The following is a 17,300-nucleotide window of genomic DNA, read 5'->3' on the forward strand; positions in this document are numbered from 1 at the left end:
TGATAACAAGAATTCCTTTTGGATACCAGGCATGTAAATGTCTTCTTCTAGATAATGAGATATAGATTCTAGTCCAACTTTGTGTGATATATTTGAGTATAATGCATTCACATTGCAAGATAGCCACAAATAATTGTCAGCCCTTTTGACATTGGATAATTTCTGTAGCAGGTCTGTAGTATCCTTAATATATGATGGCAATAATTTAACCTATTTCTGAAGGTAGTAGTCAATATAAGAGCATAGTTTATCGGTCAAACTATTAATCCCTGCTATTATAGGTCTACCATAACCCCTGGGAAATCTCTCCTTATAAGTGTGGCCTCAAAGTATGTGGTGTCTCATAGGTGGTATGCGAACACAAAGAGCAAAGCTGGGTCTATGTGATGATGAGCTAGGGGTGGTTAGGTGTCTAGCCTGGGTGAGGTCTAACAGAGAGGGTATTCGTTTCACTTATATAAAGATGAGACCTACCCGAGACTGTATAAGGAAGTTCAAACTCTTATCCCTGCTATGTTGTGGCCCTGGTGTTCTAGAATATACTTTGGCAGCCATGCCAAAGTATATTCACAAGACAGTAGGGATAAGAGTTTGAACTTCCTTATACAGTCTCGGGTAGGTCTCATCTTTATATAAGTGAAACGAATAAACAGACGTGCAAGTTCGTTAGAGTAGAGGTGGATTCGGGAGCCATGTATAGGCCTCAACTCCGATTAGCAGACCTTAACGGTCACAGATACCGGCTGTGCCATAATGAAAGTCCGAAAGGAAGATGGCAAATGCAGGTCTCTCCCCAGCGGTCCCCTCCTAAGCAGTCGCAGGCACTTGTGTTACCTCTGTCGCCGACACAGGCGATCTCTGGTGAGTAGCCCAAGCCACAGGTCCTGATAACGGTCAATATCCGCCTCACTATGCTGCCGTAGTGTCACCGTGCTCCCAGGGGCCAAGCAGTGAGACGACCAGTCTCAAAACACCCACGGATCCTGAGATCCCAGCTCCGAAGCGGAGACTGACCTTCCGGAACCTAGGGAGGGCACACCTTCACTTAAAGCGGTGGGGTTCCAACAAGCTATAGGCAGTAGGTGTCTATAAAGCCGCAATCAGGTCTGAGTAAAAAGTTCCTTTAAGAACCTGGAAACCTCGGGAAAGGGTTATTGCCTCAATGTTGGAGACTGTCCTGCCAAATAAGCTCAGTTATATCCACGATTTCTGCCCCCAAAAAACACTTTATAACACTGTAGCAGAGAGCTCACTCAAAACACGTCTGCTCGGCTTGGCAGCTAACTCCACCCCCGTTATGGAGAATTTTAATGCAGGAACTTGCAGGAGAACTTAAAGTCCTCCACAGAAGAATATAACTTATACATTTGTAACGAGAAGAATTAATGAGGAGAACTATATGAAATACGACTAAAATAATCTAATTTAACCCTTTTTTTGGAGAACATGTTCTCCAAGGAGAGTAAAAACAGAATAGGAGAATTTTACAGTCGAACTTGCCCAATTTTCGGCGCATTTTTGAATTATAAATAAGAGCATTAATTCTCATGAGAACTTTTAGGAGAAAATATAGGAGAACTGGAATGATAAATCAAGCCTTTAAAATGCACATCACCATGTTAACCAATTGGGTGTTTAGCTTTGGGGGTGGTGAAATGGTAAAACAGTGGGGTAGGGCATTAAAACCCAAATTAAATACATCTCTGAAGCAACATTTAAGATAACAAAAACAAAATGTATGCTTACCTGATAAATGTCTTTCTTTCCGGACATGGTTAGTCCACAATATCATTCCAATTACTAGTGGGATATTCAACTCCTGGCCAACAGGAAGAGGTAAAGAGCACCCAAGCAAATCTGTTAAGTAACTGCCTTACCCATAATCCCCCAGTCATTCAACCGAAGGAAATGGAAAGGAAGAAACACAAGGGTGAAAAGGTGCCTGACGTTTACACAAAAAAACTGCCAAATTATATAACTGAGAGGGCGGGGTCGTGGACTCCATGTGCGGAAAGAAATTTATCAGGTAAGCATAAATTTTGTTTTCTTTCCTATGACATGGAGAGTCTACGACGTCATTCCAATTACTAGTGGGAACCAATACCAAAGCTAAAGGACACGGAATAAACAGGGAGGGAGAACAAAGGGCAGGAGGACCAAAACAGAAGGCACCACTGCTTGAAGAACCTTTCTCCCAAGAGAGGCCTCAGTCGAGGCAAAAGTATAAAATTTGTAGAATTTGGAAAAAGTATGCAGAGAGGACCACGTTGCCACCTTGCAAATCTGTTCCACAGAAGCTTCATTTTTGAAAGCCCAAGACGAGGATACATTCCTAGTGGAATGAGCAGTAATTTTCTCAGGAGGCTGTCCAGCAGTCTCATAAGCCAAAGGAATCAAACCTCTCAACCAGAGAGACAGAGTAGTAGAAGTGGCCTTCAGACCCTTACGTTTACCAGAGAAAACAACAAACAGGGCAGAAGATTGCCTAAAATCTTTAGTAGCTTGTAAGTAAAACTTTAGAGTCCGCACAATATACAAGTTATGCAAAAGACGTTCCTTTTGAGAAGAAGTATTAGGATAAAAGATAAGGAACAACAATTACCTGATTATTGTTTCGATCCGATACTACCTTAGGAAGAAAACAATTTATGCTTACAAGATAAATCCCTTTCCTTCCGGATAGGGAGAGTCCACGGCTTCATTCCTTACTGTTGGGAAAACACCTGGCCAACAGGAGGAGGCAATGACACCCCAGCCAAAGGCTTAAATATCCATCCCACTTCCGCATTACCCCAGTCATTCTGCCGAGGGAACAATGAAAAGTAAAAGAAACATTAGGGTATAAATGGTGCCAGAAGAAAAAAAAAAAAAAATAGGGCCCCACCCATAGAAAAGAAAAAAAGTCGACTCTCCCTATACGGAAGGAAAGGAATTTATCTGGTAAGCATAAATTATGTTTTCCTTCCTAAGATACGGAGAGTCCACAGCTTCATTTCTTACTGTTGGGAAAACTATACCCAAGCTCCAGAGGACACTGAATGAATAACGGGAGGGAACAAAAAGGAAGAAGCGAACCCTATTCTGAGGGCACCACCGCCTGCAAAACATTTTTACTGAAAGCTGCTTCAGCCGAAGCAAAAACATCAAACAGCCGCCTTACAAATCTGATCCATAGAGGCCTCGTTCTTAAAGGCCTAAAAGGAAGCCACAGCTCTAGTGGAATGGGCCGTTGTCCTTTCAGGAGGACGATGTCCCGCTGTCTCGTAAGCTAAGCGGATGACACTCCTTAACCAAAAAGATAGGGAAGTCGAAGTAGCATTCTGCCCTTTAAACTTCCCCGAATAAACAAAGAGGAAGATTGTCTAAACTCCTTAGTAGCCTGAATATAGAACTTCAAGGCATAAACCGCATCCAAATCTCCTGATTGATGTTGCGATCTGACACAACCTTAGGAAGAAAACCTAATTTAATAGGTAAAACTGCCTTATCTGCATGAAAAATCATATAAGGGGGCTCACATTGCAAAGCAGAGATCTCAAACTCTGCACGCAGAGGCAATAGCCAATAAAAAGTTAACCTTCCAAGATAACAATTGAATATCAACAGAATGCAGATGCTCAAACGGAACCTGTTGCAAAAACCGAAGAGCAAGATTTAGGCTCCAAGGAGGAGCCCTAGATCTAAACACAGGTCTGATCCTAATCAGAGCCTTAACAAAGGACTGTACGTCTGGAAGCTCAGCCTGTCTCTTGTGCAATAAAACAGACAGGGCCGAAATCTGTCCCCTCAGGAAACTAGCAGAAAGGCCCTTCTTCAGCCCATCCTGGAGAAAAGATAAGATCCTGGCAACTTTAACTCTGTGCCAGGAAATACCACGCTCTTCACACCAGAATAAAGTAGGTCCTCTATACAATATGGTAGATACGTCGAGTAACTGGTTTACAAGCTTGAATAAGAGTATCAATGACACTCTCAGAGAAACCTCTCTTGGCTAAGACTAAGCGTTCAATCTCCACGCAGTCAGCATCAGAGAATCTAGATTTTGATGAACAAATGGACCTTTTATCAGCAGGTCTCTGTGACAAGGTAACTTGCACGGAGAAGATAAGGACATCCCTACTAGATCCGCGAACCACGTCTTTTGCGGACACGATGGAGCAATCAGGATTACAGATACCCACTCCTGCTTGAAGCGGGCCACCACTCAAGGAAGAAGCTGTAATGGAGGAAAAAGATATATGACTTTGAACCTCCAGGGCACTGCTAGTGCATCTATTAGATCTGCTTGGGGATCCCTTGACCTTGACCCATACCTAGGTAGCTTGGTATTGAGACGAAACGCTATGAGATCTATCTCTAGCGTCCCCCACTTGCATATCTATGCAAACACCTCAGGATGGAGAGACCATTTCCCCTAGATGGAAGGACTCCCTGCAGAGAAAATCCGCCTCCCAGTTGTCCACACCCGGAATGTGGATCGCTTACAGCAAACAGCTGTGGGCCTCTGCCCACTCCAGAATCTGAGATACTTCCTTCATTGCCAAGGAACTTCTCGTTCCCCCCCTGATGGTTGATGTAAGCCACTGAGGTTATATTGTCTGATTCGAATCTGATAACTGGGATAAACCCAGAAGTGGCCAAGCCTTCAAGGCCTTGAAAATTGCCCATAGTTCCAAAATATTGATCGGGAGGATCAGGAGTCCACAACCCCTGTGCCTTCTTGGCACCCCAAACAGCTTCCCATCCGGATAACAATCTCCCAGTATGGTGTTAAGAAGCATGTCTTAATAAAATAATCCAAGACCGCCAACTAGAGGCAAAGGAAGATTCTAACAGGAAAGTAAATAGCAGTCAAAACATTTAATTGAACATATAGTAAAACCATGGATCCATGTAACATATACTAAAATGAGATACAGTAAAATATATAGTTAAAAATACATAATCGGTACAGTAGAAAATACAATAAAAAATACAATAAAAATACAATATTCAACAGATTAATATCACCAATTACGGGGATAAACAGAATAAGAGTCACATTAAATGATCTCTTAAGAAGAACAAAAGTTTCTAAAAAAATGTCCAAAGGAATTGTGGTGCAATTCTTAGTTGTAACTAACAAGTCCAGAAATCCAGTGAAAAATCCAGTGGAAAAAACAGTGATGAAAAATCAAGTAAAAAATAGTATATATAAAATCCAATTAAAATAATCCAAGTGTATATATAAAAGTGTAATATGAACGGGGGATCCCCCTAACACTGGTGATGAGTGTAAAAATGTGTAAGATTGTGTGAAAGTGTCTGAAAAAATGAAAAAATAAAAAATAATAAAAAATATAAGTAAATATTACTAAAATAAAATCCAAGTGATACAAGTCTTGAGAAAGGCCTTTTATAGAGGCCGAAACGCGTTGACAAATTTGGTGAGCATTATTTCATATCTTTTCATATGTTAAAAAGTTATTGCACTATGTTGTTGTTTTTTTAAATTACAGGGATAATCGAAGTTTACATTGCAAAGACCAAGCAAAGTCATCTAGCACATATAAGTCCATTATCATCACCCATATGGAGAAATTTATAAAGAGGATCATTCACTAATAACCAATATTTTTTCTCACTAAGTATCACTTGGATTTTATTTTAGTAATATTTACTTATATTTTTTATTATTTTTTACTTTTTCATTTTTTCAGACACTTTCACACAATCTTACACATTTTTACACTCATCACCAGTGTTATGGGGATCCCCCGTTCATATTACACTTTTATATATACACTTGGATTATTTTAATTGGATTTTATATATACTATTTTTTACTTGATTTTTCATCACTGTTTTTTCCACTGGATTTTTCACTGGATTTCTGGACTTGTTAGTTACAACTAAGAATTGCACCACAATTCCTTTGGACATTTTTTTAGAAACTTTTGTTCTTCTTAAGAGATCATTTAATGTGACTCTTATTCTGTTTATCCCCGTAATTGGTGATATTAATCTGTCGAATATTGTATTTTTATTGTATATTTTATTGTATTTTCTACTGTACCGATTATGTATTTTTAACTATATATTTTACTGTATCTCATTTTAGTATATGTTACATGGATCCATGGTTTTACTATATGTTCAATTAAATGTTTTGACTGCTATTTACTTTCCTGTTAGAATCTTCCTTTGCCTCTAGTTGGCGCTCTTGGATTATTTTATTAATTCTTTGTAATCTTATCAGGGTAAGCTAGATACCCTTTTATCCAGGAGCTGTGAGGAAGCAGGTTGAGCACTGTCAGATTTTTTCTGTTAAGAAGCATGTCTTTCAGGACAGATGATCTGGACAGAGCCACTAAGAACAGGATCCTCTTGACCGGCTCTCTAATACAATATGTTGAGATAGATCTGAATGATCGCCGTTCCACTGCCTCAGCATGCACAGTTGTAAAGGTCTGAGACGGAACCTGGCAAAAGGAATGATGTCCATGCAGGACACCACGAGACCAATCACCTCCGTACACTGAGCCACAGAGGGACTCAAGGAGGTCCGGAGGGCAAGACTTGACGAAGTTAGCTTGCAACGTCTCTGGTCTGTTAAGAATATCCTCATGGATATGGAGTCTATTATAGTACCCAGAAATTCCACCATGGTACTTGGGATAAAGGACTTTTTTCCAAATTTATCTTCAGTCCATGTGATCGAAGAAGACTGAGAAGGGACTCCGAGAATTCTTCTGCAAGACGAAAGGATGGTGCTTGCACCAGAATATCATCCAAGTATTGGGCTACTGCAATTAGCCTGAGTTCTGGAAACAGCTAGAAAAAAACCCAGAACCTTTGTAAAGATTCTTGGAGCAGTAGCTAGACCAAATGGAAGGGCAATGAACTGGAAGTGCTGGTCCAGGAATGCAAACCTCAGAAACTGAAAGTGTTCCCTGTTGATTGGAACATGAATGTAAGCGTCCTTGAGATCTATAGTGGTCATAAACTGACCTTCCTGAATTAAATATAAAGAATATTCCAGCCTCCAATTTCTTTAAAAGACCTTTATTTCATATAGGGTCCTGAGTAGAAATTACAACGTTTCAAGCATAAACAGGCTTCCTGAATAAAGGGAAGGATGGACCTTATCGTCTCATTCTTGAAGGGACGGACACTGAGAAATTTGTTTATGCACTTTAGGTCCATAATTTGGTGGAAAGTTCCCTCCTCCTTTGGGACCACAAAAAGGTTTGAATAAAATCCCAAACCCTTTTTTTGATAGATACCGGGACAACAACTCCTAAGGAGGATAGATCCTGAATGCACCCTAGAAAGGCATCCCTCTTTTCTGGTTAACAGATTTGAGAGAAGGAATCTTCCCCTTGGCGGATGAGATTTGAAGCCTATCTTGTATCCCTAAGATACCACCTCCAGGACTCACGGATCCTGTGCCTCCTTGAACCAGGCGTCTGGAAAAAAAAAAGACAGTCTCCCCACTACACGATCCGATCCCGGATCGGAGCTCATCCCTTCATGTCAACTTGTTTTTGGTGAACTTCTTATTCTGATTGGCTTTATTCCAGGACTGAGCCAGCTTCAAAGTACTCTTGGTTTGCTCGGGCTTGGAGGAGGATTGTTGTCGGGATTTGTCAGAACGTAAGGAACGAAAATTAGAAGATTGTTGTCCCTTAGATTTGTTCTTATCTTGCTATAGAAATTCACCCTTGCCTCCGGTAACCGTAAAAATAAAGGAGTCCAGGCATTGACCAAATAAAATCTTTCTCTTGGAAGAGAAAGGATTCTAGACTTAGAAGTCATATCCTAAGACCAAGACTTCAACCAGAGTTCTGGCGGGCTAGGACCGCAAAGCCAGAGGCCTTTGCATTTAGGCGAATAATTTGCATGTTCGCATCACAGATAAAAGAATTGGCAATTCTCAGAGCTTTAATTCTGTCTTGAATATCCTCGCGGGGAGACTCCACCCTCAACGAGTTCCGACAAAGTAACACCAGTAGGTAGCCGCTGCAACTGCAGCCACCGTTTGAAACAAAAATCCCGTATGTTGAAACATCTTTCTCAGAAAGGTTTCCATTTTCTTATCCATCGGCTCTCTGAACAAAGAACTATCCTCAAGAGGTATAGTAGTAGGTTTAGGAAGCGTAGAGATCGCACCATCCACCTTAGGAATGGAGCCCAACAAATCCAGTTGAGAGCCCGGGACCAACTTTTTAAAAGAAAACAAGGGGGAAAAGAACCAATTATTTCCCATTTGTTCTTAATAATGTTTGCCATCTTAACCGGCACAGGAAAAGTAAAAGGAACTTTCCTGTCTTCTTAAACTGTCTAATTTAGGTATCATAGGTTCTTCAGGCACCTCCTTTAATGAAAAACGCAAGTGCCCAATTTTAAATCTAAAGGACGGTTCCTCTGCAGCAGGAGGCTAAGACGCTAAGGACTCCGACCCAGAACGTTCACCCTCTGAAGCTACAGAGGTTAACTCATCATCGGATAACTGGGATATAATAGCTAAATATGATAAATATTTAGATGACTCTGGGTCAGGAGAACCTTTCTATTGCGTTTGTTAGAGTGAGGTAATGCACTGGGGGCCACATTCACCACCGTTTGTAACTGTGCGGCAAAGTCCCAAGGAAGAAGGCTCCCTCCGGATGGAGGATTAGGTATGCTAAGGGGAACTGCATGTGGAGTGGATAATGTAGCAAGGGTAGTAATTTCATGGGACGCCAAGTCCTTTCCCTGCATCTCCAGACTAACTTTCATCAATACCCTCACTGAGAGGTTGACATGACTACTTAAAACTCCAGTCCTATCTCGAAGGGCAGATACCCTTTTTCAGGACTCTCTGAATCTTCTGACACTTCTCTGCCACCTCCTAACGTGACGAAAGGCAAAGAATGACTGGGGTAATGAGGAAGTGGGAGAGATATTTAAGCATTTGGCTGGGGTATTTTTGCCTCCCCCTGGTGGTCATGTGTTTTATTTCCCAACAGTAAGGAATGAAGTTGTGAACTCTCCCTATCTTAGGAAGGAAACCCCAATTTAATATGATGAACCGCCTTATCAGCATGAAAAATAACGTAGGGAGAATCACACTGCAGAGCTGAAAGCTCAGACACACTGCGAGCAGAAGAAATGGCCACAAGAAACAAAACCTTGCAGGATAACCGTTTTATATCAACAACATGCATAGGCTCAAACGGAGCATGCTATAAAACCTTAAGAACTAAATTAAGACTCCAAGGAGGAGCAACAGGTATAAACACAGGCCTGATTCTAATCAGGGCCTGAACATCTGGTAGCTCAGCCAGACGTTTGTGCAAAAGGATAAGAAATGCTGAAATCTGACCCTTTAGAGGACTGACTGATAAATCCTTATCCAGTCCATCCTGAAGAAAAGACAATCCGGGGAATCCTCACCTGGCTCCAGGAGAACCCATTAGAATTACACCAATAAAGATATGTACGCCATATCTTCTGGTAAATCTTGCGAGTAACCAGCTTCCGACCTTGAATCATAGTTTCAATGACATCTACAGAAAAACCATGCAGTTGGCTTTAAATCTTAAAATCTAGGTTTGGATGGAGGAAAAGACCCTGAAGTAGAAGGTGCTTCCTCAGAGGTAACCTCCAAGGAGGTAGAGAAGACATCTCTCCTGTGAGGTCCTGCAGGAGCTATTAGGATAACTGATGCTCTCTCCTGTTTGATACAAGCAATGACTCATGGAAGGAAAGCAAACGGAGGAAACCGATATGCCAGAGAAAACCTCCAAGGAACCGCTAGAGCATCTATCAAAAAAGCCTGAGGATCTCTTGACCTTAACCCGTACTTTAGAACCTTGGCGTTTTGCCGTAGGCCATCAGATCCAACTCTGAAACCCCCCACTTGAGGGTTATCTGAGAAAACACGTCCGGATGGAGAGCCCACTCCCAGAGATGAAAAGTCTGTCTGCTCAGAAAATCTGCCTCCAGATTGTCCATTCCTGGAATGTGGAGGACAAATAGGAGACAATTGTGGGCTTCAGCCCACAGAAGAATTCGAGTCAACTCCCTGTTGGTTGATGTAAGCCACTGAGGTGATGTTGTCCAATTGAAATCTTATTAACCGGACCAACGCCAGTTAAAGCCACGCTAATAGGGCATTGAAGATAGCTCTCAACTCTAAAATGTTTATGTGAAGAGAGGACTTCTCCCGAGACCACAGGCCCTGAGCTTTTAGAGGACCCCAAAAAGCACCCCAACCAGATAGGCTGGCATCACTAGTCACAATTTCCCAGGAAGGTCTCAGAAAGCAAGTGCCCCAAGACAAATGTTCCTGTGACACCCACCATGAGAGAGAGTGTCTTGTCAGAGGGTCCAGATTTATCCTTTGAGTTAAATCCAAATGAGCTCCGTTCCATTGACAGAGCATACAAAGTTGCAGCGGTCGTAAATGGAACCGAGCAAAAGGAATGATGTCCATTGATGTCACCATCAGACCAATCACCTCCATGCATTGGGCCACAGATGGACGAAAAGCAGACTGGAGAGAAAGGCAGGAAGCAAGAATCTTGTCTTTTCTGACCTCCGTCAGAAAGATCTTCATGGACAGTGAATCTATTATAGTACCTAGGAAACACACTTTGGTAGATGGAACAAGTGAACTCTTTTTCAAATTCACCTTCCACTCATGGGAACATAGAAAAGACAACAGCATCTCTGTATGACATTGGGCTAGTTGAAAAGATGACGCCTGAACTAAGATGTCGTCTAGATAAGGCGCTACAGCAATTCCCTGGGATCTAATTACAGCCAAAAGTGTCCCCAGAACCTTTGTGAACATTCTCGGAGCCGTGGCCAGACCAAATAAAAGTGCAATAAATTGGAAGTGTTTGTCCAGAAAGGCAAACATCAGCTACTAATGGTGTTCCCTGTGTATGGGAACGTGAAGGTATGCGTCCTTCAGGTCTATGGACGTCATAAACTGACCTTCCTGTACCATATTTTCCATCTTGAAGGATGAAACCCTGAGGAATTTGTTTAAACACTTGTCTAAAATGGGCCGAAAAGTTCCCTCCTTTTTGGGAACACAAAAAGATTTGAGTAGAATCCTAGACCCTGTTCTGCTAGAGGGACAGGAACAATAAATCCCAGAGACAATAGGTCTTTTACACAGTTTAAGAAGGTTTCTTTTTTTATTTGATTTGAAGAAAGTCTTGACAGGAGAAATCTGCCACTGGTAGGACAAGACTTGAATCCCATTCTGTAATCCTAAGATACTATGTTCACCGCCCAATGGTCTGGGACATTGCGTATCCAGGTTTGATGAAAAAGAGAAAGCCTGCCCCCTATTTGAGCCACACAGGAATCGGGGGCGGAACCTTCATGCTGATTTAGAGTCAGCAGAAGGCTTCTTTTGTTTTCCCTTATTCCAGGGCTGGTTGGATTTCCAAAAAGATCTGGATTGATCTGGTTTAGATGAGGAAGAGGGAGGACTTTTATCCCTTATAGTTATGAAAGGAACGAAAATTAAAAGTCTGACGACCTCTAGGTCTGTTCTTCTTGTCCTGAGGTAGGAAAGATCCCTTTCCACCCATAATCTCTGAAATGATCTCTGCCAGACCAGGTCCAAACAGAGTCTTTAAAAGAAAAGAGGGGAGGATACAGAGCTAGAAAGAAACATGTCAGAATATATGCAAACAAATAACAGAATTTATGTTTACCTGATAAATTACTTTCTCCAACGGTGTGTCCGGTCCACGGCGTCATCCTTACTTGTGGGATATTCTCTTCCCCAACAGGAAATGGCAAAGAGCCCAGCAAAGCTGGTCACATGATCCCTCCTAGGCTCCGCCTACCCCAGTCATTCGACCGACGTTAAGGAGGAATATTTGCATAGGAGAAACCATATGGTACCGTGGTGACTGTAGTTAAAAGAAAATAAATTATCAGACCTGATTAAAAAAAACCAGGGCGGGCCGTGGACCGGACACACCGTTGGAGAAAGTAATTTATCAGGTAAACATAAATTCTGTTTTCTCCAACATAGGTGTGTCCGGTCCACGGCGTCATCCTTACTTGTGGGAACCAATACCAAAGCTTTAGGACACGGATGAAGGGAGGGAGCAAATCAGGTCACCTAAATGGAAGGCACCACGGCTTGCAAAACCTTTCTCCCAAAAATAGCCTCAGAAGAAGCAAAAGTATCAAACTTGTAAAATTTGGTAAAAGTGTGCAGTGAAGACCAAGTCGCTGCCCTACATATCTGATCAACAGAAGCCTCGTTCTTAAAGGCCCATGTGGAAGCCACAGCCCTAGTGGAATGAGCTGTGATTCTTTCGGGAGGCTGCCGTCCGGCAGTCTCGTAAGCCAATCTGATGATGCTTTTAATCCAAAAAGAGAGAGAGGTAGAAGTTGCTTTTTGACCTCTCCTTTTACCGGAATAAACAACAAACAAGGAAGATGTTTGTCTAAAATCCTTTGTAGCATCTAAATAGAATTTTAGAGCGCGAACAACATCCAAATTGTGCAACAAACGTTCCTTCTTTGAAACTGGTTTCGGACACAGAGAAGGTACGATAATCTCCTGGTTAATGTTTTTGTTAGAAACAACTTTTGGAAGAAAACCAGGTTTAGTTAAACACTAAAAAACTCTAAGCCATCTCCGTGGAGATGTTGCCTGTACAACGGCAAAGAGAATGACTGGGGTAGGCGGAGCCTAGGAGGGATCATGTGACCAGCTTTGCTGGGCTCTTTGCCATTTCCTGTTGGGGAAGAGAATATCCCACAAGTAAGGATGACGCCGTGGACCGGACACACCTATGTTGGAGAAAAGGTGAGTAAAATCCCTAAAAATGTTTTACTAAAAAGACCATGAAATAAAATAAAAAGAAACTTATTTGCGCTAGTGGTGACACAAAGTAAACACAGCTAAAGCATATATCCGGCAAATCTAAGTAATGAGCAAATAAGACTGAGGATCAGAAATATAGGGATAAAATTCAAAGTATATGCTACCTATAGTATAAGACAATAGAGGACAAAGCACTAAGTTATACTAGAGATATATCATAATTTAATACAACAATTTATACAACAAAATGTATATCATTTCATAATTGATTATACATCATTAAAAATGGGTATCCCAAACATATAACAAAAAGGTCTCAAGAACAGACCTAACGTTAAAATATAGAAAGAAACCCACCAACAGAAACCCACAGAGTGCAAACTAGAAGTAATCACAAATGTAAAAAAATAAGGAAATCTTAGACTGGACACATAGTATTAAACAAGGGACAAAAAACACAGCAGCAAATAAACACACTAAAATGTCACTAATAATGAAACAGAACGCAACTGAAGCAAATACACATCAATGCTACAGAGACGTTAAAATTACTGCACTACAAATGCAAAAAAAGAGGACTTCCTTCAAAAAAGGCATATGTATATATAAACCTTAATACGGCATCGCTGACCTTGAAGAATTGAATGTCAAATTCCTCTATTTTGGGCAATGTTGCTCCAGTTAAACACAAATTTGCAGTTTGAGTGCTGCCTGCACAGTGTCCTCTGTAAGAAGCAGAGGAAAAAAACTTTCCTTTAAATCTAACAATATATGTACCGATCATTGTAACATTTTAAATAGTGATGAATCTTGTTTTTATGTTATATGTTTTATATGTTAGAGCAATAACCCATAAGAATAGCCCATGCCCAATAAATAAATTGGCTATAAAAGAAGCCGTTTTGTAGACTCACAACAGACACTTGATAAAGACTATTTGAAACGCGTTGCTTCTGCTTTCAATTTTTGGTGGATGCAGGCCACCGTAATCTGAACATCCAGACATTTGTGACTTCACTACCGGCTCCTAGAAGCGGACGCTGAAACGGCTAAAACAGCTAAACAAGTCTTATTCTAAAGACTGAGTTATCCTCAGTGAGCGGATTGCAGTGGGAGCGGATTGCAGAGTTCTTAACTGTAAGTCCGGATATACTTTCTATTTGACTGTTATTCAGCACTATTTTGAGAAAAGTTTTTTCTCTGCTTCTTACAGAGGACACTGTGCAGGCAGCACTCGAACTGCAAATTTGTGTTTAACTGGAGCAAAATTGCCCAAATGAGAGGAATTTGACATTCAATTCTTCAAGTTCACTTCATCAGAGGTGCCATATTAAGCTTTATATATACGTATGCCTTTTTTGAAGGAAGTCCTCTTTTTTCCATTTATCTTGCATTTGTATTGCAGTAATTTTAACGTCTCTGTAGCATTGATGTGTATTTGCTTCACTTGCGTTCTGTTTCATTATTAGTGACATTTTAGTGTGTTTATTTGCTGCTGTGTTTTTGTTCCTTGTTTAATCCTGTGTGTCCAGTCTTAGATTTCCTTATTTTTTTACATTTGTGATTACTTCTAGTTTGCACTGTGTGGGTTTCTTTTTGTGGGTTTCTTTCCATATTTTAATGTTAGGTCTGCTCTTGAGACCTTTTTGTTTTATATTATATGTTTTATTTTATATGTTTGGGATACCCATTTTTAATGATGTATTGTCAATTATGAAATTATATACATTTTGTTGTATAAATTGTTGTATTAAATTAGGATACATTTTTATCACCTTTTAATTAGACATGCATATATCTCTAGTATAATTTAGTGCTTTGTCCTCTATTGTCTTATACTATAGGTAGCATATACTTGAATTGTATCCCTATAATTCTGATCCTCAGTCTTATTTGCTCATTACTTAGATTTGCTGGTTATATGCTTTAGCTGTGTTTACTTTGTGTCACCACTAGCGCAATTAAGTTTTTTTATATTTTATTCCAGAGTCTTTATCCTGAGAGACATTAGGCTCAGAAGGTAGTAATTTGTCTTTAAACTAAAAAAAAAAAATTCCAAGCAGGAGGAAGAAAGTTGCAATGGCAAGACAACCCGAGCTTCTAAAAATAAAAGACTCAGTCCATAATCATAAAAATCCCCAAACTATTATAAACTTTTATTTAAAAACAAAGACAATAATAAAAAAATATTAAAATGATGCAACCTCAGATTGCCTGAGGTTCCTACCAGACAGATTGAACCCCCACTAGTAATTGGAAAAGTTAATCTCCTGATTCTCTCCTCCAACAAAAAGAACTACTCAAGAAAACAGCCGTTTACAAGAAGCTACAAAGCCAACACAGACCCACTACGCAAATTAATTAACAGGCTCCATTGCGATAAACCGGAAGTACGGGCAACACGTGAGCGAGTCTGAAAATACTGCATCACCAAGTAAAGTGCGCGAATAAAAGGCGGCTCATATTAAACTGTCATTTAAAATAAGCAACTCAGATTGCCTAACAAAACAAAGGTCATAAAGTACACTGTCATATAAGTCTGCCTATCGACTATTTCAGCCTGTCAGAGTGCCTGACAAAACAATCTTGTTTCCCCCTTGCTGCAATAAAGGAAAAATCCCTTAGCCAAGTCTCCCTCTTAAATTTCATATTGCCTTCAATACTCTTTATGAACCCAAAATAAGTTCAAAACCATCTGCCCACAATAAGAATCCTTATTGGAAAAATGATTACTAAGTCACAGAAGGATCCATATTAGTTTGAGGATTAACCTAAGTGCTGCTGTTCTTCAGTACCTAGAAGGCAAAAGCACTTACCTTAGATCCTGTAGGACAGATGCTGCTGCTTAGACCTGTATGAAAAGAAAGAACAGAGTAACCAACTCTGGCTTTCCACAAAGGGGTAGCAAGTATTAAACGTAAAGCATAGGACTTACTTGCCGCCTTTTAACTGCTATAAGTCACCACTACTCTTACTCAAGAGATTGACATGGACACAGCTAGACCCTAACCCTTGCTTGCAGGGAAAAGTACCCATAAAAGGATTAAATTCTTCACACACCAACTTCGACAACCTCCATTGACAGAGGCAAAGAGAATGATTGGAGGTTATGGGTAAGGCAGTTAAACTTAACAGATTTGCTGGGGTGCTCTCTGCCTCCTCCTGCTGTCCAGGAGTTGAATATACCACTAGTAATTGGAATGACGTTGTGGACTGTCCATGTCATAGGAAATAAAAGCACATTTACACATTTAACGGTTTAAAAGTATGAAAACGTTTAGAACTTTAAACTAATCCTTCTGTAATTGTTAAATATACCACACTTACCTAGGGCCAGGGGTTTCACAAGTAGACGGCTTTCGCTTTCTTGACTCGGTAGCTAGAGGATCCAAGGAGTTCTCCCCTAATCCACTCATCGTGAACAAACATCAGCAGCTAAAAAACAATTAAAAAATAGTGGATGAGTGTCTCTGAATATCTTTTTTGAGCATTCACCAATCTAAATTCTAATAGAATAAGTCAACAGCAGGGAAGCCTGTAGAGACAATTATTAAAACGATTGGAGAGGAGAGTGTAGGGAAGTGCAATTTTTTGTTATTAGTGGCCTAAAGTTCAGACATTGGCCTGTACTGATAACGAATGACAGAAAGATCATTTCATATGTATCTTCTATAAGGCAAAAGCTATGGGAGTAGTGTTAAAAATAAATAAATAGAAAAACAAAAATAAACTACCAACTCCGGGTTTCAAACAAGGTAATGATTATCAGTTTTCCAGAAAAAGCAAGACCTCAATTACAAATGAACATACATTAAACAATATGTCTTGCCACCACAGTACAAAATCTAGAAAAAGTATCTAGATAAAAATGTATTATGACAATTTGAACCACACTATGGTATAAAGACAGAAAAAGTTGTGGGAAAAAAAACCCAATTACGTTTAGATACTGACTTTCAGAATTTTAAACTATGCTGCAAGTATAAACCAGCAGAATTCTGAAAAAAACAAAAGCAATACAATGACGCTATTTCTTCCCGGTTTCATTACAGTCTCCTAGAGATCCCTTGCTGATCACTACATCTTTGCAGGATCCTTTATAGCTGCATTTTTAAGTGTAAAAATGTATGTTTTGTGGTGATGCATGCAATCAGTGCTGTTACAGATAAAAAAAAAAAAAAAAAAAAAAGGGAAAAAAGGAAATTTATGCTTACCTGATAAATGTATTTCTTTTACGATATGACGAGTCCACGGATTTCATCCTTACTTATGGGATATCGCCTCCTGGTCAGCAGGAGGCGGCAAAGAGCTCCACAGCACAGCTGCATAAATAGCTCCTCCCTTCCCCCCCAACCCAGTCATTCGACCGAAGTTAGGAAGAGAAAGGAAAATCCAAGGAGCAGAGGTGACTGAAGTTTAACAAAAATAAAAACCTGTCTTTAGAAAAACGACAGGGTGGGCCGTGGACTCG

At 40.3% G+C, this 17,300-nt stretch overlaps 1 protein-coding gene across 1 annotated transcript in view; it reads right to left on the minus strand.

Annotated features, from left to right (window-relative positions):
- Positions 1 to 17,300, minus strand: part of NCOA3 (nuclear receptor coactivator 3) — a 656,351-nt gene that overhangs the window by 627,027 nt on the left and 12,024 nt on the right. Inside the window, exon 2 of the mRNA XM_053716954.1 lies at positions 16,157 to 16,264. Coding sequence (XP_053572929.1) covers positions 16,157 to 16,245 — 89 coding nt within the window. The 5' untranslated portion in view covers positions 16,246 to 16,264. The remainder of the gene's footprint in view (positions 1 to 16,156; positions 16,265 to 17,300) is intronic.

The sequence above is a fragment of the Bombina bombina genome, chromosome 1 (genome assembly GCF_027579735.1).
Source record: "Bombina bombina isolate aBomBom1 chromosome 1, aBomBom1.pri, whole genome shotgun sequence".
NCBI lineage: Eukaryota > Metazoa > Chordata > Amphibia > Anura > Bombinatoridae > Bombina > Bombina bombina.